This window comes from Ptychodera flava, chromosome 12 (genome assembly GCF_041260155.1).
Source record: "Ptychodera flava strain L36383 chromosome 12, AS_Pfla_20210202, whole genome shotgun sequence".
NCBI classification, from domain to species: domain Eukaryota; kingdom Metazoa; phylum Hemichordata; class Enteropneusta; family Ptychoderidae; genus Ptychodera; species Ptychodera flava.
This window is the reverse complement of record NC_091939.1, coordinates 20,735,360-20,758,391: the sequence shown is the minus strand read 5'-3', so window position 1 is coordinate 20,758,391 and position 23,032 is coordinate 20,735,360. Positions and strand designations below refer to the sequence as shown.

General features: G+C 37.5%; 1 protein-coding gene across 2 annotated transcripts; it reads right to left on the bottom strand.

Moving 5' to 3' along the window:
* Positions 1-297: 297 nt before the first annotated feature.
* LOC139145366 (uncharacterized) lies at positions 298-14,592 on the bottom strand. Of its 2 annotated transcripts, none has more exons than XM_070716487.1 (10): positions 14,272-14,592; positions 8,676-9,492; positions 7,898-8,119; positions 5,926-6,073; positions 5,101-5,172; positions 3,168-3,308; positions 2,939-2,983; positions 2,662-2,755; positions 1,828-1,878; positions 298-1,481 (listed from the first exon to the last, which is right to left on the bottom strand). In XM_070716487.1, the coding sequence occupies exons 1-9, from the start codon at positions 14,397-14,399 to the stop codon at positions 1,845-1,847; spliced, it is 1,701 nt and encodes a 566-aa protein (XP_070572588.1). In that variant the 5' UTR covers positions 14,400-14,592; the 3' UTR covers positions 298-1,481; positions 1,828-1,844. The 2 variants fall into 2 exon arrangements, with proteins under 2 accessions (XP_070572588.1, XP_070572589.1); XM_070716488.1 differs by having other exon boundaries at positions 3,168-3,272; positions 14,272-14,588.
* Between the last annotated feature and the right edge of the window lie 8,440 nt (positions 14,593-23,032).

Here is a 23,032-nt window from a genome sequence, read left to right as displayed (position 1 = left end):
TCAATTCTCATCCATGTTAAAAAGAAAGATCTGTGCTGTTTGAGTGGTCAGACTCGGGAGAATGACAATAAATGACTTGAGAACCCCAGAACAATGAAAATTGCTATCTGCAACCCTTTGATAGATTCTAATTTCCCTGCTAATCTTACCCTTCTCCATATCTTTGCTCAATGTGAACATGTACACAATGGCACATGCATGAAACTACTTATAACTTGCATCTGGGAATCTGGATCACAGTTAATATAACCAATGAAAGTTGAACTTTCCTGTTGTCTGCAGAACACAAGAGAAATTTGAAATCCAATCTGTAAATTGCAGTATAGATGTCCAGACTGTATTTGTAATCTAAATCCTGATATTGTGCTTGTAATCAGGATATGCAAACACTGTGCGCGAAATTTTGAAATCCAGATGCTTCACTTGCATTCTGGAAGTCCAGATACTGTACTTAAAATCTGGAAATCTAGACATTGTACTTGACAATCTGGAAATCCAAATGCTGCACTTGCAGTCTCGAAATTCAGACACCATACTTGCAATTTGTAGATCTAGATACTACACTTATTACAGTCTGTAAATCCAAACACTAATGATTTTGAAATTCAGATACTAGAAGGTTTACCATTTACCACAGACAATTTCTCTTTGTCTGTGCTTTTACCAATCACACACCAAACTCTGGTTCTCATCAGGATAAAAGTTCCTGCAATATGACAGTTCTTTGCCCAGATTAATAATGACATATGAATGGATGAAAAAGTATTTGCTAAATATTCATGAAAGAAAGCAACACAGCCCTTGTTACGGAATATCCATTGGTCAACGTATGGTGCAGTACATGTGTCATCTGACATTGAATGTTTCTTGGCCACAGTAATGGAGGGACTGTGCTTATGCTGTAGACAAAGAAAGTTAAGTATCACAAAGATAAGAATTTATATTTCTTCTTTTATATTTTTTCCAGAAAACCTATGCAGGCAAATGTTTTGGTAATATTTAACAACCGCTGACAATCAACTCTTAAATAAAACTTATTATCTCATTGCTAGTAATGAAAGAAATTGAACTAAAACTTGTAATGTGAAAAACTATAGGTTGACATTTCTGTTACATTTGCAGTTTTTTAAGTAATGTTCAGAATATTTCCGATATTTTGTCTGCCAAACCAAGAGGCATTGAGGATCCCACTTCCCATGAAATAATTGCCATAACCCTGTCAACAGGGACTTTGTGCATGGTATTGACTTCTGACCCAAACCTGATCACCATCCTTATAAATTCCCTCTAGCTCCCCACACATCAGTAAGCCTTGAAATTTCTTCATCTTTGCCATTTTGCAGAGGACTCTAAAAATGAAGGGATCTTCTGGATCATAATCTTTAAGTGTGAATGGCCGACAGAGAGGCATGTGCCCTTCCTTTAATTTGTCCCAACACCATCAGTGGATAGAAATCTCACTTCTTCAAGATGAAAGTCATCTGGAAAGAGAGTTTGTTACAGTAAATATGGTAAGAACATCTGTTCTTTGTGTGTGTGTACATGCATGCCATCTATAACAATACAATCTTTTGCATTTATGTCCTTTAGTTCTGTATTTGTTCTGTATTCATAAGCATTGCACAACTCAAAATACTTCCCATAATATTGTAGTCGAACAAACCAGCAACTTACCAGGACAGGAGTATGTCAAGGAATTCCAAGAGTTTATAATAACACCTATTTTAAGGCACTTGCAGCATTATTTGAAATCGATTGATTGAGGTTTGTTAACAAGCACATTGCTTACATTTAAAACTAACTAAAACATTTATTCTCATAAATTACCTTCACTGTTAATTCTATTATTTGAACTTTATTGTGACACCGACTTTGGACCTGCAGTAAAAACCAGACATAATATTACAATGACAGTTTTAAAAGGACATTATGTGTGCCATACAATATTCAAACAAGTTTAACATATTGCAGCAAAGTGAGGATAACATTTTCATATTTATAAGCTTCTAGTACTCAAATATTATTTGACATATACTTTAAGAAGTAAAATTGAATCCTTATTCCTAATTGAACATTTTATTTGATACAGGTAACAAATTGTTATCAGAATCAAATAATGGCAGCTATAGCAAGGGTAAAAGCATCTATGAAACTTCAATTTACCAATGTCATGGACAAATGTAACAGCAAGTCTTTGGGAATTCTTTAACCCTTTGAGCGCCAAAGTCTATTTTTGTCCCCTTTATAAAATAAACCCCAGTCAATTTTTCTCAAATTTTGCCAAAATTTTGTGATAAAACTAGCAAATGAAATGTGATGTCCATTTGGTCAAAAAGTATCAAAAACTTACAGAAAAATTCATAAAAATTGGTACAATTTTGCATTAAAATTTTCGCAAGAGAAAATTACAGCGCTCAGGGTACAAACAACTATGCTTTCCTCAATTTATCGTAGTGGGGAGGGGGTCAATTCAAAATTAACAATCTGCATTGAGGCTGTGCAAATGAAAACTATGGGAACTAATTTTTAATATCTTATCCTTTCTGTAGCATGCGTCAACACTAAAATGGCACTTTAGGACACATGCAATAACGGACATCAGGTGATGACTAATAAATATATGAAATTAATAATTAAAATGATAAATAAGTTACAACTGACCATGATGAAGATTGGTCCTCTGAGATCCTGTACTGAATTTTGAAGTGTCTTCTTTTTTTATTTTCTTCAGTATTCCTCAGTCTGGTGTCACATGCTAGAGTGGAGAATGAAAATATATTTCACATTTTTTATAGCACATACTTTTTTAACATTTTAATCTGATTGTGCTTATCACACACCCCATGACAATATGGACACTTTCACATAATAAAAAAGTGAAAAATTTTCGCTACGTACACTCATCCCAATCACATCATGCACGCTATATTGATATTACCTTCTGTCTCCATTACATTGCAAAGTGATGATGGTCCAGCACCACCTAGAAAATAAAACAGAATGAAAGTTTTACAGAAACTTCAATTTTCTCAGTATGTATATAAGTTACTCAGAGCTTTTATTTTCTACAGTGGCCTTCTTTTAAATTTCACTTCCTTTTCTCTGAAAGAGTGCAACATTATACAAATGGTCCAAGCTACTCTCACTTAAGGAATTAGTCAACTCACCATGATCCCTGCTGGTCCTTTGATCTCCTGTGCATTTTCTCGCCAGCTTTGACTGTCTTCCCTCCTCACTTTCTGCAGTATCAGAGAGCTCGTGTATGACTGATGCTGTAAAGGGAAATGACAGCTCATATAGATGACAGACTATATTTGAAAAGAAAAAAAAATTACTAATTGTTTTCAGTAAGGGCGCGCTGCACCCAACATAGCGTATTTTGCCCAACATAGCGTATTTTGCTCAAAAATTACATTGTTTGCAAATATTCACTCAATGTTAATTAATTTGTTAACCAAAGATTAAAATATTGGTATGGTTCACCTTTACGATCATCAAGCAGTTGGAAGTTGTGTCATAGACTTGCTAATTTATGCAAATGTACGCAAATCTCAAAATTTCAAAAGAATTTAACTTCATCCTGGCTGGATCAAATTTTCTGAAATTTTTAAATTATGTTTTTTAAATGCTATATAACAAAATGACTATTTTGTTAGGCAATAAAGTTCTTACAAGTTGAATAAGAGGCATTTTAATTTTGCTAATCATGTTTTTAATCACTTTTTTGAGAGTCAATCTTTCAACCTATGCCATTTTAGAATGAGGATAGATAATACAAAATAAAATAGTCATTTTTTTCTACAATATACTCTTGTTTCATGTGAAATATTACATTTCAGAAAATAGTGTCAAGTTTTTGACTTAAATTAATTTTTATCATTAATACTAAAATTGAGATTTTTTACCCAAATATAAACCTCCTTCATCCTTCAAGTAAATTATTGCTACCATACTAAACTTAAGATTCTTTGCTTTTTTGAAAATATATAGTATGAAGGGGTTTCCTTGCCATCCTAGATGAGAAATATTCCTTTGCAAAAAATACCGTCAAGGACAGTGTTCTCATATTTGGTTTGAATTTGTCCATTCACGAAATATTTAAACCAGAAAAACAAGAATGACAAAAGTAAATAAGGTCTGAAATTTTAGGTACTGGAGGTCAACTTTAGGAACACACATGGCATGGGAATGTTTCAACACAGTTCGTCTTAGTTTGAGCAGGTCTGCCAATATGTAACAGTTCATGAACAATGACAGGAAATGACTCAGTGTGTAGGCTGTTTCAGTTACTGCCACCACTTCCACACACAGAAGGTACACTGCATACAATATACCGTCATGAGGTCATGGGTTATAGAACCTCTCACTTAGATGTGTAGGCTGTTTCAGTTAATACCACCACTCCCACACATTTGCAGGATTTCCCCTTTTTTCCTACCATATTTGCATATTTTTGACACTGATATGTTCATTTGAACAAATTCACATCTCAACCCCTGTACACCAAATACTAAGATGGTAGGAGCGGCGGTGTGGGATTTTTTGAGTTGGAAGGACATACATCCACACATACTAAAATACATACAGATATACAGACACCACCGACTCACCATATAAGCTCTTTTTGGTACATACACCAGATATGAGCTAAAAACTGTGTTGGCAACATGCAGCTCCACCATAAGTGTAATTAGGAAATATTATTACATATTATATCATACCAGTATATTGATGGTGCAAATGCAGCAATCTGATTGGTCGAGACGCGAAAAGAACCGTGGTATATTGGCGATATACCACGGCTGGCATACGCTCGAGCTCTCAGCTTGAGCAAAAATCCGTTGTTGACATTCCAAGCCAGAATTTCAATATACTGTTATGATATAATAGCAATAAATCACACCCAGCAACGGTATACCACTCGATTTTGACCAGTTCACTTCATATATGCACTCGCCATCGCTCGTGCATATTATGTCGTGAACTGGTCAAAATCTCGTGGTATACCGTCACTGGGTGTGCTTTATTGCTTAATTATATCACATGTTATAATATTGACGCACATGTCATATTGGACAAAAGACTAGTGGAAACACTTACGCTTTCGCTTCTTTGTCTTCTTCTGTCCATCACATTCTGTTGCAATCTTTTCTTTCCTCTTCCCATCACCTTCTGTTGGGTTGTAGCAGAAATAAATTTTAATGTGTAAGCACAAACTTACAAGCTGTTACAATTAAGAATTTGCTCCAAAGAAGATTAATCCATCCACATTTTACTAATGCATGCACATAAAATGTAAATATGGCAACATATACAATATTCTGCCATTACAAGGTGATCCTTATTACCAAACAATATAATATCAGTTGAATTCATTTTGTCCAAATGGAAATTTGCACTTCACCATGTATTACCCAAAATATGACAAAGTCATTGAGTTTTTGTCAAAGTACTTTGTTCTTTAAAGAAGGCATTTATTAAAGAAAAGTATAAATTATGGATTTCATTTGAATAAGATCATCCAAAGTAACTGCCATCCCTAATATCAAAGCACCTGAACTAGCCTTGGTCAAGGAGATATTTCTAATTCTTAAGAGGATGACCAATAAGAGAGACTGAAATGGCTACTTATGTCAAAAATTCTTATTAGAAGCACATGATCACAGAAAAGCTAAAGCAAAGTACAAAAAATACAGAAGCCCTTGAATCAAATTAGAAAAAGTGGTCTTACTATTGAAAAAACAAACAGAGCAAAATAACCAATACAGTACATTGATAAATCTTTTTCACAGCACCTGCAAGCCTATGGATAGCAAACGATTTCTGCCTTGCACCTACCTGATAAATACTTTTTTTCATTCAGAACAAAAATCAGTAAAGCAAAGTAAGGAAAACAAGAAGACTGCATCTAGATTGTATACTTACCACTCCTTACCAGCTCTCTCGCTCTGTTTGGTGTCATCTTGTACATCACATCTCCACATGACAAAATCATGTTTGCACCTTGAATTCTCTGCCCTCCTTGAAGAACACAGAACCAGTCATCTTCTATGCGCACATTGATATCACTACCCTGTCCAAAGCAATAAATCAATAATTAACAATTCATGCTTTCATAATAGTATGCACACAAAATATACCTGGGTAAGATCATGATCAACAGCTACATATAGGGTACAAAAAGATGTGTGGATATGGGGCGGGGGGAGGGGAAAGGGAGGGCCTAGAGAAGTTCCCTTGTGGAATATGCCTTGTTAAAAAAATACCGCAATTATACGGTGTCGCTCAAATTTGATCAGAATTGGTACATACCAAAGATCAACAATAAGTGTTATTTCTATCTGTTCAGTGCAGGAAAATTATGCATTCATTTGATTTTATGACAATTTCTGCACAGTACAACCAAAAAAACAACAAGAAATACAGCCAGAAAAACAACAAGAAATATTTAAACCAGAAAATTAAGAATGACAAAAGTAAATAAGGTCTGAAACTTTAGGTACTGAAGGTCAACTTTAGCAACATGCATAGCAGGAGAATCTTTCTACCATGGATGTACAAAAATAGACATCCATATGGTTTCAGCAGATCTGTTAATATGTCACAGTTCATAAACAATGACAGGAAATGACAAATTAGCTGTTTCAGTTACTGCTATCACTCCCAAACATAATAGGTACCCTGCATACAAATACGTTAAAGGTCAAAATCCTCTTATTCAGATGTGTGGGCTGATTCAGTTCACTGCCACCACTCCTGCACACTTGCTGTATTTCCCTTTTTTCTACCTCATTTGCACATTTTTCACACTGATGTGTTAATTTGAACAAATTCACATCTCAACCCCTACATCTACCTGTACACCAAATACTGAGATGGTAGCTTTGGCGGTATGGGAGCCTTTGTGTGTGACGGACATACATCCGCACATACCCACAAATATACAGACATAGACGCCACTCAGACTCATCATATAGGCTCTTTTTGGTATTTATATATAAAACCAAATATGAGCTAAAAATGCTTCATGCTCTAGTACTTATCAAGTAGCGTGAAACAACATTGCATTGTAATCGCACAATTTACCATTGAGACATAAAATAAAAACATAGTATCAATGACACCTGGCTCACATTTGGTTTGATGTGGCAGGCCAGAGTCAGTATACTTAACTAACTAACAATCTTATGAGCAATATCAGAGAAAATAATATTTTGACCAAAATGCAAAAAACTGCCAAAAAAATGCAAATATGAAAATTTCACCACCATTTTCACACATCTGGCAGAAGTCTCTCTACAATTAAGAATATCAAGTTTCAAAGCAATCCAACACGAACTTTGGGAGAAAATGATTTTTTGACCAAAAATGAGAAAAATTACCCTAAAAATACAACTATGAAAATTTCACCACAATTTGATCAAATCTGACAGAAGCAAACCCCTAGGACCATGCCCATCAAGTTTCAAAGCAGTGGGACAAGCAATTTCAGAGGAGAGTTTTGACCATAAACAGGCAAATTGCCCCAAAAATACCCACTATGTAAAATTCACCATAATTCTTTCACTTCATTTGCATATTTTTGACACTGAAATGTTCATTTGAACAAATTCACATTTCCACCCCTGGATGCAACTGCACACCAAATACTAACAATGGTAGTTTTTGATGTGGATGGACATACATCGGCACACACACATGCATACTGACATACATACAGACATACAGACGTCACTGACTTACCATATAAGCTCTCTTTGGTATATATACATATGACAAATGTGAGCGAAAAATATGCAAAGACTTGCACTCGTTATGTGTAAATTTTACTCACTATTTCTCAATTATAATTTTGCCATATCCAGAATGCTGTTTCCAAAATATATATAATATGTACCTTTGCTCTGATTGATGCTTGTTGAAATTCTTTCTTGCTTACAAGAAAAGACTTTAGAAGCTTCAGTCTTTCATCCTTGCTTTTTATACCCTGAAGACCTTTGGTTATGGCAGTGGCCTTAAGCGATGGTTTCCTCTCAAATATTTTTTTCACAATCCCAAATTCACGATCAGGTAATCTGGCAAGACTCTGGATGGGTCTCTTTGCATCAAGTACCTTTTTCTGCAAACAAATCCACATAATACAATCATTTTCAGATCAAATAAGTTAAGGAGTTGCCTATTGAAACCTTCCACATACAGGATTAGTTACCATACTTCATTTTATAAAATTTAAAGTGAAGTGGTCGTCGGAACTGCGCATGTGCAACTTTCTTGTTTACAAACAATGTATTTCATGCACTATATATAGATGCATCATGTCAAAATAGCTGCGACATTTAGATTTTACTGTGTACATTAAGACAAACATGTTTTAACTTCCATCAATCGCCAACGTAGCTTGGATACAGTGTTTATATTGGTCGTAGGGGTCCCTAGCGACCTTTGAGCGCCATTCCGACGACCACCACCCTTTAATGACGACTCAGTGACTCTTTTGACAACATCTGAGGATCTTCACACTCTAACACATGATTTACTTTTATAATGGATCATCCTAAAAATCTCTCTTTTTGTATGCTTTGATGGTTTCTAAATTAGTATCACAGGTTGCAGTGCATTATGTCTAATGCTTGGTGCAAATGCACATCTGCAATCCAGTGAAATTTTATAGTTACCTCATACTTGAATCCCAACATTGCATACAGCCTTTTCCAGAATTTATTTGATCTCATATCTCTACCCGGCATATGTCCATCTTTAAATTCTTTCTTAATCGCATCCCTCATTAACGTGATGTAATCCCAGTCGGACATTGGGAGATGGTTTGATGTTAACAAGTTTCTCTTCACGCAAAGTCTTCTACACTCTTTGTTTGTTAGGCCTACATACAGGCATACTTCCCGTTTGTTCAGGGCTGCATCCTTTCCAACCAACAGTGCCTCCTTTTGTGCTAGGAAGTTATGATGTCCGTCAATGACTTCCACGTGATAATCATGTAGCTTGTCAGGGTTGAAATAATTCTTACTACGACATTCCTTTGGGTCAATCATTCCGACTAATGGAGTTGCCAGTTCTAAATGTCGTCCACTATCATTTAAAAGGCTGTGACTAATACTTGATACCTGGTGTAGATTGAGTTCACAGATTTTCCTTTCAACGCTGGGTGGTTTCAGGTTTTCAATGTTTAAAGTAAATCTCCCGACGTAGCACTCGGCAATTCTGTCATCCATTGATCGCATGATTCTGTCATTGGTTTCCTCCTCATCTCGTTTGTTGGATTTGTTGTCATGATGGTCCTCATATAGTTTTGTAATTGCCACTCGAGTTGAACTACTTGTCTCTTCAGCACTGTCAAATGAACCACTACCATCACCTGCTGCGAAGATGACACTATAGGTATCTGCACTGCTGCCATGCGCCCTATCAGTTATATCACCTGGTACCCCCTCTATCGCCGTCCAAATTGTTTCTGTTTTACAAGTTGAGGTTTTCCTGAAAGAGAAAATATGTCAAAACAGTGCCCTCCTTCCCAGGAAGAGAAACACACGCATTTCTATATGTAAAGTTTCGAACTTGTCCTATTCAGTACACAACTTTCACAGTTTTACAACGAAGATGGCAATGCGTACGATTCTCAGGATTACAAAATTTCACCGACTTTTCTAATTTTACCGTGCGCGACAATGATCGTGAGAATGCGGGAAATGGCACCGCAGGTCAAGTGGACTGATGAATGGGGTAAATAAATAAACATACTGTTAGCCGGGTTTAGCCACAGGGAATTGCAACAAAGTCAGTCCCCATTGGTAGGGGTGTCTTGTCTAAGGACAGGGTTCTTCCTGCTATGGTTTATTTTATTTTAATATGTTTTTACTATGATATATATTGCCAATAAAGAGTTATTATATTACCAACCTTTCTTTGCAGCTTTGGTGTCTTTGCCTTATGTTAGCGCTGGTTTTGTAACGATTTCTTTTTTCGTTCGTCCTTTGACAATCTTTAGCGAAGTTTTGTCACTGTGTTGCGTCTATTATCTTACCAGTTTGATTGCGTAATTCGCCAAGGCAAGCAAGGGTAGTAATTTAGTCTATTATCTGATGAGTTTGAGTGCCTAATTTGCCAAAGTAAACGAGGTAAATTACTAATCTGTGGACGCAGTCACCAGATTATCAACGGATTAACTTTGACAGAGTCAACAACGTACGCACCAGCAAGGTAATCTTCAGTTATACCTTGCTGGTGCGTTCGTTGTTGACTTTGTCAAATTTAATCCGGTGATAATCCGGTGAGAGCGTCCACAGATTAGTAATTTACCCTTGATTACTTTGGCAAATTAGGCACTCAAACTCATCAGATAATAGACGCAGCATGTTGATAAAACGTATACGCAAGATTGTCGAGGGCAGTGCTAAGTTAAGACCGAAACACCAAAGGTTGGTAGAATATATCTTTATTAGCGATACAACGAAACACCTACCCACCCGTGGGGACGGACATGTAGACAACCCCCTGTGGTTTTAATAGCGCGCTCTAAAGATGTAAATAGCTTCAAGAAAAATACTGATAAATACTTCGTACCATCAACAGAATTTGACATGCAAAATGTCGCAAGATATCCAATCCCTATGAACTGAAATGACCTGAACTCTTGTGTTCCGGATTTTTCCTTTCTCAAGTTTGATACGTAACAGTTACTAGATTTTAAAACTAACAATCAAAACCTTGAAAAACGTCAATATGATGTACAATCGATTTTATTGCCGATGGTACCTCTCCATGGTACTGGTAGAATCGTCCTCCTGTTTCCTCGAATGTTATTATTGGTGCAAGAAGAACAAAGTCTGTTAAATTTTCTGTGAGACAAGTGTATTTTCTTGTTGATACCGTCATGGAGGTAGCAGAGACCGTCAAGGCTGACAATGATAAATGGTGAAAAATACTTGAAGTATCCTCAAGGGTACATTTCATCAGCTGAGGAACAGAAAGCATCTGTCACCGCTGAGTGTTGTTGAAATAGTGTCTGTACACAGTCCTTCCACCCACTGTGGGACTGTGGTCTGAACAACTTTTACGTGTTGATTTGAGATTTTTTCATCTGCCTTCCGTTTATTTGACTTTCAACAAGTGAGCACCAGATCGAGACCACACTGTTTTACAATCAGCTCTACACGGCCGAAAACGTACGAAACTATATTGTGGAAAGCAATTTATAATTATTCTCTGTGCAGTTCTATAGTTAAATTACTGTGTTACGAGTGCCACGCCCGTCCCAGTTTGGTGTACAATGATATCCACGTGATATTTAGCGTTTCTGGAATGGTCAAGACTGAGAAATCTCTTATATAAACTTGCCATTGTTGACACCTCTTTACAATACAATAGACCCTCGTATTTTTTACAATACAATAGACCCTCGGGAAAAACGAGGGTCTATCTGCTTTTACAATCTTTTTACAATACAATAGACCCTCGAGAAAAACGAGGGTCTATGCTTTTACAATCTTCCTTTACAAGCATGTCAGCATTCATCACATTATGTAAATTGGAAACGATTTAAGTTGTGCACTTTTAGACGAAGGGTAGAACCGACAACCGAATATGTAGAGACATCGGAGAAAACCGTGACGACTTTGGAGTCGTCTCCGTTGCTGCAGTCTGTGCAATGTACCACGGTTCTTTTCGCGTCTCGACCAATCATATCGCTGTATTTGTGCTATCAATATACTGGTATAATAACATGCAATAAAATGATTTAAAGTGTAATATGGTGCATCTATTTTTACATCCATGATATAGCTAACAACTTGGTGTCAGCGTCATGATCAGTTACTGAAAGCGTTACGATCCCCGACCGATACCTCTCAACTTATTATCCTTTCAGTGAAGTAGTAGAGTGACGTGTATGCCGGATCTGAAACAGCCATGGACTTCTAAGCTCAGTATGATGTGTATCCCCTCCTAGCCAGATATACACATCGGTGCAAATTGTTTTACCCCAAACCTTTGAAAAAAATCATTTTGTATTTGCACTGGCTCACCGAGCGCTGTCGCTGCAATCCCGTAGATTCCTTTACAATATTTACATGTATTCAAGCATTGATTTCGTTTTCACAGGTTCTCTCCTTAGACTATTATTGTCACCATTGCTATGCCTTTCTAATCACACTCCAATGAAACAAGATTTAGCGTTTTAAAGACAAGTTTTACCACAGGTTTAAAAACAGGAAATGAACATTCTCAAATGGTAGACGCGCTCTCACCTATTCCGGGGTAGCCTAGACCCTATTCGTCGCTTTCGGCCTCCGCCAAACTCCTGAAAGCGACGAATAGGATCTAGGCTAATTCCAGGAAGATAGCCGAATGTTTTAAACCGAGAATTATATTTTGAAAGCGGAAACCATGACTAATTAAAACTGCAAATAAGTGCAATTTCGTCCTTGCATTTGCAGAGATAGCTGAAGTCTGGAAGGTAAAATTGTCGCAAGAAATATAAACTGTTAGACGTGGACCATTTGATATCCTGGGGGGGCTTGGAAGATTGGTGGAGAGCCACTATTTTTTTCCCACCTGCTTCACCATGAATTATTTTTTTCTACATGGCATATGCTGAAAACTTTTTTTTTCACTTTCTTTCTTCGAGTATGTATTTTTTTTTACCAAATTTGTTTGCTTGGTTTTTCACACCCAGTAACAAGATGCTGTTCTATCGCACACAGACTATATTCAAGAAACTAAATAAAGATATGTAAATACATGTACATTTTTGATTCACTTTACAAAAATATCAGTTTATAGATCTTATTTATACCATGGGTAACACACTGAAAATACAAATCAAACAACCTGATTACTGAGTTCTACATTGAGCATTAACAAACTTACAGTGAAAACTTTTCTGAAAACATCACTGGTGTCATCAGAAGAGATGATGGTATCCTACATATATTTGTAAAATCATGTACATTTATGGCATTTACTTGTGCTTGAAAAAATATATCATTGTCTGACAAGTGTCCTGGTTTGAGTGATATTAGCAAGTTGAACAGTCCACTTGACTGACTGAGTCCACTTGACCCAGTTCATGGCAGGCTGTCTCTCTTCTTGTGGTATTTTGACAAAATCCATACATTCAGATTTACACATTTCTGGAAAACACTGGTGAACAATTTCAATTTCAGCATACTTCCTCTAATCAGAAGGTCATGTATACTGTACAATTGTTAATATTCAGTGATTTAGAATATAAAGGAGATGACTGAGAGAAAAGCCGTCTGAAATAGTGCGAAAATCTTCCTCAATGAGACCACTTCAGACGAGTTCTTGTTTTCAGTTGCTGAAAGCTACAGTGATAGTAGCTGTAACTTTTGACAATTTTTCAGTGTTTTTGTTTGTGTATTTATTTCAGTTCCTCGTTTAATAAATTCTAAGTTATTGTTCCTCAAGCTTGAAATGGTTTATGCTTTATAAAACTCCAGAGCTACTGCTGCAGTGTGCATCGAACAATTGCCAAGATTTTTTTTCCGAGTCGCAATGGTCCATAATTGTTTTTCCATCAGCCACTTAAAGCCAGATTTTTTTTTCGAGCAACTCCACCTGGCATCTTTTTTTCCCCAAATCTTCCAAGCCCCCCCCCCAGGATATCAAATGGTCCACCCCTTAGACTTTTCTTGAACTGTAAACCTTAACATTAGGTCTAGTGAATTTGAGTACATCTTCGCTTGCCAAGGTCTCTTGTCCCGACAGCTGGATGCTTCCCGAAAACAGGGTTAGTGTGAACATGGATCTCCTTGTGGTAGCTCCATGGTGTGAAGTAACCGACCCGTGCGAGCGGACGATGATTTGAGAACAGAACGACACATCATTAGAGAACTAGTGGAAGTAGTAGGTGCACAGGTGCGTGGAGTTGCCGTGTATGTATGTATACAACTCGACGCACCTGTGAGTAGGTGTTTATCACATCGAAATACTGGTACATAACCACAGTCACTTGTGATCCTTAAGCTCTTGGACTATGCGCCCCATAGACGTGTGTACATATACCTGAGAAAAACCAGGCATATGTACACACGTCTATGGGCGCATAGACCGAGAGCGGAATAAATCACAAGTGACTGTGGTATAACATATATAAAGGGAAGAACAAAGATTTCCAACACCTACACCAGTGGTTTTGAAACGACAAGCTAACTATTACAATATAATCTCACACGGAGAATATTAGCTTACGGAATTTGAACAGAATGAGACATCGAAGTGTCGAGATATACTAACGTTAGTGGACTATACTGTTCACTGTCCTCATCAAAAACGTCTTGTTCTCCAGGTTTCGTAAGTGGTGAGCCTGGTGGATTCGACTGAAAAATATACTTAAGACATCCCATGTTGCCGGACTCTTCCATGGTTTGATCGGAAAGATCGTATGTTGCCCAAGATGAACCAACGTTTTATATTAGCAAGCTGCACGACCGGTCGTATGACTCAATTTGATGGCGAGGTTTCCATAGATAAAGCAGTTTTGGCGGGAAAGGTCGGCGAATCAGGAGAGAGGCACATGATGGATTAGACATATTGTCTGTAGCAGATGGAATCTCTGGTTGGTAAACAGTGATATAGGAAGCGGTGCCTCAAAGCTGAAAGAAGGAATGCTATTGAGTATCTATGGTGAAAGAGTGCACTAATAATGACGTAATACAAGAATACTTAACAAACGTCTTGTAGAAAACATTAAGGGGTAGACCATTTGATATCCTGTGGGGGTCTGGAAGATGGGGGGGGGCATTATTTTTTTCACATGTTCCACTGGATGTTTTTTTTTTCCTTGTGAATCCTGGCAATTTTTTTTTGCATTCTTCCTTCAAAGAATTTTTTTTTAATGCAGCGATGTTGCAAAATCAATCTGTTTATCATACATCAACGGACTTGTACATAAGGGACTGGTGAGTTTCTTTGCCCTGAGGGGACGGTGGATTATTTTTTGCCGACGTCAAAAAGTGGCTGACCCCCCCCCCCCATTCCAACTTTCGAAAACAGGGTGACCCCCCTGCGCACGACAAAGGTAAAACAAAAAGTGGAATATAAATTGAATAATTCAGTATATATATATATATATATATATATATATATATATATATATATATATATATATATATATATATATATATATATATATATATATATATATATATATATATATATATATATATATATATATATATAATTTTTGGAGTATATTTTAAACATTTAGTCATTCTGTGTTTTAATGAAATTGTTGTCATGTCAGTTGTAAGATAGGAACTTAAAAGTGTCAATTCTAAAGTTTGAATACAGTATTTTGAACGAGCTGTGAATGTACACCACTCTTTTTATGCACAACCAGATGTCCAGAACTGTTGTAAGAAAAATGTGATTGTGAAATATTAGTGCATGTTGCTTTCTAATACTGAATTCTCATAGAGGAAACAGAAAAGTATCAGGAACTTGTCATGCTTTTCATATGAACTGCAGATTTCATAATGATTAGTACACTTTGCAAAACAGACTTTCAATTTACAGACATCAAGTTATTTCTGACATATATCTCTGATATATTAATTTACTGCGCCCGAAGGGCGCGCCGAAAAATATTAAACATCCAGATATCTCTGATATATATATAGATAATATAGATATATGAAATACAGCACAGCTGAAGAGGCATATACATTGTTTGATATTTTAAAGAAATGCGCCCGAAGGGCGCGCCGAAAAAATCTAAACATACAGATATCTCAGATATAAGTATGTCTGATATATTAAAGTTTTGCACTAGGACGGGGCTCTGAAAAATATGTCTTATTGTACTTGGGCCTCAGCCCAAGTACATTTGTTTTCATTCCGTGGGAAAAAACTGTAAGGTATAACCATTTCTGGCTGAGACCAGGGAGGGCAAAATGTCTTGGCTTCATCTTTCTTGGCATAATAAATGGCGTAATGATGTTAACTGAATGGAAGTGCTGCTCTCAGCCAGTCTTGAATAAGTGAGATGTGAATATTAATGCTTCTCTATCTGAGTTTTTGCCACAAAATCTTCTGAATATAAACAAAATGTGCATCGAAATGCAACAATTAATGCACCCTCCGTTTCCTAGGCGATGGCACGACCCTTGCTACACCCACTGGACGAGCCAAAGTGGGAGGGGTAATTTCAGTTTGGTCGAACAAGAGGGCTCGAGACAAGAATTTAACATTTAAACTTGAAACATGTTTAATCGCTGACAAGATGTGGACTAGTGTTAATCAAAGTAAAATTGTGAAAAGGACAGGTTTTATATCCCGGACACGATGAAAAACATTACGACTGGAAACTGTACCCCCAGTTGAGAATAGTAATGCCCACAGCGATGGAGAACACTTATCCTTGAGCTGAGAAAACCAGACCATCATTTCGAAATACAGCTGCAGATTCGAGAAGCTCGTTCAAAATAGCTAGGTACACCCCAAAAGGGGTGGTTTCGAGTTTTGAGGGCAAATTTCGCCTCCTTCATTTAGAAATCGTACGTTTGTTTTTCCAGGAGAACACACCATTTGACACAAAATTTGCATGTAAAGGGGTCGCCAGTAAGCACGTGGTCAAATCTGACATAAGAAACAATATGAATGTTGGTAAAGCCAGTCCAAAATAAACTGATTTGAACTTTTGTGTTTTGTAATTTATACCACTGCAGTAACATTACCTTTTTTGACAACATCACACAATGTAATACGTTTTGAAACTGAATACTCCGACGTATTCTGTGTCTCCTTTGCTAAAAAATACGGTATGCCGATTACCATTTAAGGAGATGATGACGTCAAGACAGATTTGTAGTGCGTTTGGTCCTGGATGGTGCACGAAGTTTTGTCAAGGTAGCTTGTGTATTTATTTCCTAAATGGGAGAATTAGGGTCGATCTAAACGAAGGCCGAAGAATGTTATGATACTCTAAGCAAGCTGAACTCTAACGCGAATGGTTGGATAATTTGGAGGATGTCTAGAATGATCTCGTCTCATCACAGTCGTTTGGGGAGCTATTCAGCGCTGGGACTATTCGCCCCATAGACGAGTAGCAAGAACTACTCGTCTATGGGGCGAATAGTCCCAGCGCTGAATAGCTCCCCAAACGACTGTGGTACGTGACAGCTCGCCTTCTCCGGGAAGTCAAGCATGCAGCTGCCTTGCTGCGAAAACGAGCCCTGCCACTCCTTGACGTGTTCTGCTGGGAGTGGGGCGTACCACTCCAGTGACCAAGCTACCCGAGTGGCAGAGGCTACGGATTCGCAGCAACTAGCTGCCCATACACAGTTGCCCATATGGCCAGGTTTATGAGATTATTTTCAAGCGACGGCGACAGACCGTACGGGGCTCTGGATATGAACCTACCGCCGGTGTAGCTGTAATAACTGTTGTGTTGTTTTTAGTGCCCACGGACGAAGTCCTGGGAGAGTTATAGGTTTGGTCATGTCAGTCCGTCCGTCCGTCCGTCCGTTCACGCAGATATCTCAGACATGCCCTGGTCAATTTCTTTCAAACTTTGCACAAGAATAGTACCCAACCCCATACAGATGCACGTCGATTTGTTTCACAATGCGATCGAATTTGGCTGTGTTAGAGGACTTTTTAGTTTAAACCTCCATAGACTCCCATGTATAAGGCAGTTCTCCATAGACTCCCATGTATAAGGCCAAGAAAAATAAAAATTTAGTTTCTCATCGTATTCATATTGCCCAAAGGATGCAGTGACACAGTTTTTTGTCCCCACGGATAAAGTCCAGGGGGCTTATAGATTGGGTCATATCCGTCCGTGAGTCCATCAGTGAGTCCATCGGTTCACGCAGATATCTCAGACATTTTGACAAAATATCATGTGACCTTGGTGACCTTTGACCTCAAATATACATTATTGTCCATAACTCAGTAACCACAAGTGCTAAACCTTTCATATTTGGTATGATGGGACACCTTATGACGCCAGATATTGTACCCCATTAATTATGCACATATCTAATTTTGAGCGAGCCAATAGAGCTAGAGGTCTGATTTTTGGTATATAGGAATAACTTAGCAATACAATTATTTTGACAAAACGTCACGTGACCTCAATGACCTTTGACCTCAAATATATATATTTGTCCACAACTCAGTAACCACAAGTGCTACATCCTTCATATTTGGTATGATGGGACACCTTATGACGCCACATATTGTACCTCATTAATTATGCACATATCTAATTTTGAGCGAGCCAATAGAGCTAGAGGTCTGATTTTTGGTATATAGGAATAACTTAGCAATACAATTATTTTGACAAAATGTCACGTGACCTCAATGACCTTTGACCTCAAATATATATATTTGTCCACAACTCAGTAACCACAAGTGCTACACCCTTCATATTTGGTATGATGGGACACCTTATGACACCACATATTATACCTCATTAATTATGCACATATCTAATTCTGAGCAAGCCAATAGAGCTGGATGTCCGATTTTTGGTATATAGGGATAACTATAGGGTAGAAATTTTTTGACAAAATGTCATGTGACCTCGGTGACCTTTTACCTTAAATATACGTTTATGCCAATGAATAAGTAACCACAAGTGTTATGTTCTTTATATTTAGTAGGATGGGAGACCTTATGCCAACACACACTTCACCTCATTAATCATGCACATATCTAATTCTGGGCAAGCGAATAGAGCTAGAAGTCTGATTTTTGGCATATAGGGATTAATTAGCAATACAATGTTTTTTTCAAAATGTCACGTGACCTTGCACTTGGCAAAATGCTTGATATACAACAATATATACACAAATACTGATTCTGTACATGTGTTAAATACATTAAGTATACAGTACGTATGCTAATAAAATGCAAAACTACAGTGTGCACTTAGTGTGCAAAGATCTGCATTACGTATACTCATGATCTTCATAGAAATACGAAACGCATATCAACGTATTGGAATGTTCCATATACAAAAATATATACGCTGCATATGCAATTAGTATTGTGTTCCATATACGTCAATATACATAAATATGCTAAACGCGTATCAAGCATTTTGTCCAGTGTTGATGACCTTTGACCTTGATAATACATATATATGCATAACTCAGTAACCACAAGTTCTATACCCTTCAATTTTGATAAGATATTAGACCCTAATATGTCACATCTTGTACCTCATTTATTATGCACATATGTATTTCTTGGCTGGCCAATACAGCTAGAGGTCTGATCTTTTTTCCCGATTTAGAACCAGAACTTAGACATGCCTGATGTTTCAAATTGGGAACAACATAGACCTACGTGCCCATAGATCTCAACATGTACACTTCAGTGATACTTCTTAATGACCACATTTCCCTGCCCCATCAAGACTAACTCCTATTACAAGTGGGGACTATGTCATTGTCAGTGAATCGTTTTACAACAGCTTGCATGCATGCATGCAATCACTTCAGAATCTGCATCTGGATACACCAAATTAGTGCTAACTCGGCCATTTTCTTGACAGTATATTAATCGGTAATCCTGCAGTGTTAAACAAAGCAAGTCTACCAATTGTAAAAATGCAGTGTAATCTGTTGTGGTGACATTTTGCTAATTGTAATAAAAATAACCTTAAAAGCCAATTATGTTGTGTTTTTCAGTTCCTCTCATTGTTCATATAGAATGGCAAATTAACCATGTTTCACTGACAATTTCCATTCAAACAACTATTCAACTTGTATAGATAATGAATATTTTGCAGTTACCTCTCAGGGCCCTTTAACTGGCTCTAATAAAATCCTGTAATGTTGAGTTTGCTTCCCAATGCCAGAAAAATTCACTTAGGGACGCACCATTAGACTTTGTGAGGGGGTGGTCACGATCGGATTCTGAAATCTCCACCAAAATATAGTTAAACAAACACCATGTTATTTGTGCACATACTAATATTTATTAGACATCTACCATCGAGAACAAAAGAAATTTGCTGTAATTTGAATATTTAAGGAGTTTAAGCAATTTCCACTATAAATAAAGAACCCCTGCCTCAAACTCCACAAAAGTTGCTAGACATATTTTGCCGTTGTCATGCCATTGCTTCGTTTAATAACCAGTTAATCAAATGCCTAATTGACAGGAGGAAATTCAAGACCATATTTGAATAGTAGTATATATTGTCCTCAAAATTACTCTATCACGGCCCAAGTACTCATTGCCTTCAGCAATACTGCCTTGTTATCATTAAAGTTAAATACGTGCCCGAAGGGTGCGCCAAAATGCAACTGAAAAATGAAATTTGTAGCTGGCACAATGCATTTTATGCAAGTATGAGCCGTGTCGAAATTCAAGAACACACTGACACCCCCCCCCCCCCCCTATTCGGCATTTCAAAAACATGGTACCCCCCTATCACCAAAGTCAAAAACAACGTGACCCCCAATGAATCCTCCGCCCACCCCCAGGCCGAAGAAGACTTTATGAATTGCACCCGTTACAACCTGATCCAAATCTTGACCTTGAAGGGCGTTCGATATCATGTCTGACAAAGCGTTCTACATTCGCACCATAAATCGGAAGAAAAAGTGTTGACATTGCACTAAAACGGTCACTACTCTGACAATTTGATGCCCCAGTCAAGAATGTAAGATGTATAATAATAAGATTATCAAAAAAATACCTCAAAGGATGCACTAGCGATACGCTGTGCAGATGTCCTGGTGCATCCTTTGCGCTATTCCTGGTGCATCCTTTGCGCTATTTTCATAATTAATAACCTCATATTATTAAAGATACGCGCCCGAAGGGCGCGCCGAAAATGAAACTGATGATGAAAGTTACATCCCAAAAGGTTCTTGCTGATACTGTGATAGATTTTTTTTTCTTCCACAGTAGCTTGCCAGTTTTTTTTTTTCATTAAGTCATCTAAGGCAGAATTTTTTTTCCCCTTGTATCTGCTGGAATTTTTTTTTTTCAAAAATCTTCCAGACCCCCCAGGATATCAATAGTCCACCCCTAAACCTCCGCCTCGCATGATCTGAGCGGAAGTGAAGTTTCAACGAGTTCACTTTTTTCCATGCAACAAATTGTTAATTCCGAGAAACATCTGGCCATGACCCGACTTTGACCTGTACATGTACATTTGGGCGTCTGGGAACGAGGACGTTGTGCATGATAGTGAACCGCGTGTCACAGTTAACCATTCTGTCGACTACCTGCAGTGTAGCTCTGCATGGCAGGGCTGTGTGTTCCCGGCGTTATGGCCTCCCACCACAAATTTGGGAGGCCATAACGCCGGGAACACACAGCCCTGCCATGCAGAGCTACCTGCAGTGCAATTGGCTATTTAAAATTGAAAGGGGCAATGGCTGTAACGTTCACCGTCATCTACAGTTTGGCTTGTAATTTTACAGAGAATACGGTCAATGTTAAGAAACTTATTACAGCCAATTAAACTAAATATTTAACATAATAATCATATAAATGGACGCGTATATAACAAGTTTTGTACGGGAGAAATTGTTCATAGCTTATCCCTGCATGGATTACCATGTGAACGGGGTTCAAACCCATTTTCGTTCATCATTGACATTGACCAGAGTCTCGTTTGGAATGTCTTTCATCTTATTCACCAGTGTTTTACATTGAAAAATGCTCAAATATAAAATTTTAAATGTCACATCTTCACTTCCAAACACCACATTCTGATCAAGTACATTTATATAAATTGACAAACATTCAATGCCGGGATATAGTCAGTATTGTATCGAAAAAAGAGTTAATGGTTTTCTCAAAGATTGCCATGGATAGTAAATGAACAGTTTGAGTAAAGTTAGAGAAAAATCAAATTTCATGCACATACATGCACTAATTACCTCCCAATGTCAATAAAGTACATATATCAGTCATCAAACATATGTAAATGTAGAGATATGGCTTGTTTAAGGGGAATTTATCAATAGTTTGCCCAACAGACCCCGTGTATTGTGATTTATTCTTAAAATGATGGCCCTTCCTTTATAATTTCTCTCCAGTCCCTTACTAAGAGAAGCTGCAATGGTCAGAGTTCAGGCAAATTTCGTTTCATTAACGCAAAAGGGGTACATGTACCACGCATGCTCAAGTTTATTAAAGAGCCGTCATTATTTAAAGGCTGGGGGTCAGACGATTTTCATCGGAACTCCGAAATTTCGAGTAACCCCCTCCTGCCAACCATGATGAATTTGAGTAACCCCCCTCTCTAACTCTGAAATTTTGACTGACCCCCACTACTTAGAACACAGGCGAACTAGACATTATTAATCTAAAAATATGATATGTTTTCGTAATTATTAAACATGATAAATCATCATTATGAAACATTGATATCACTAAAACCGAGTTAAAATTTCATCCGGGTTGAGCTTCCTTTCTGAGGAGCACCGCTCGATAAAAACACTGTATGTGTATGAATTGTTCATGACGTAGGCGGCCGGCCTGCCCGCTGGGGCGTCCATATACTCAGAGTCCTAGTAGGAGACATATCTGTCTCGAAAACTGATCCAATGGCAGGCAAAATGGAAAAGTATGGGTGGAGTTTTCACAACCAATAAAAAAAAATCGAAAATGAAATCGAAAAAAAAAAAAGTGTTAACAGCCCCTCGCTCGGCTCGAACCTTTTCCGAAAAATTTAATTGCAAAAAGCTGAGTTTAAAATTCGATTGAAGTATATATTTTCTGAAAGCCTAGATATTGACAAATGCTGTGACTTGTCTTTTGTAATCATTGTTCATATGACAGTCAATTTGAGCACCGTCAAAAGAAATCGGTTTTTATCTTTTACCCTGTACAAAATAGGCACCTGTGGCACAATATAATTAACAATATAAAGACATTGCAAAGAGTGTCGTAGATTTCTTTTGTCTGCTCGTGTTTTTTTTAATTACGGACTCAGAAAGGTGTTAGACCATGGATCAATCACTAGTTGCGTCATAGAAAATGATATAGAGTCTTAAACAAATAAATCACAGACAAGCAAGAC

Bases quoted from the DNA above. Each gene is read 5' to 3' on its own strand.
- LOC139145366 (XM_070716487.1), bottom strand. From the start codon at position 14,399: ATGGAAGAGTCCGGCAACATGGGATGTCTTAAGTATATTTTTCAGTCG. The intron at 9,493-14,271 runs GTTAGTATATCT...TTTCTCTTTCAG, and splicing joins GAACAGTATAGTCCACTAAC to GAAAACCTCAACTTGTAAAA. The intron at 6,074-7,897 runs GTACATATTATA...TGCTTTGGACAG, and splicing joins AAGCATCAATCAGAGCAAAG to GGTAGTGATATCAATGTGCG.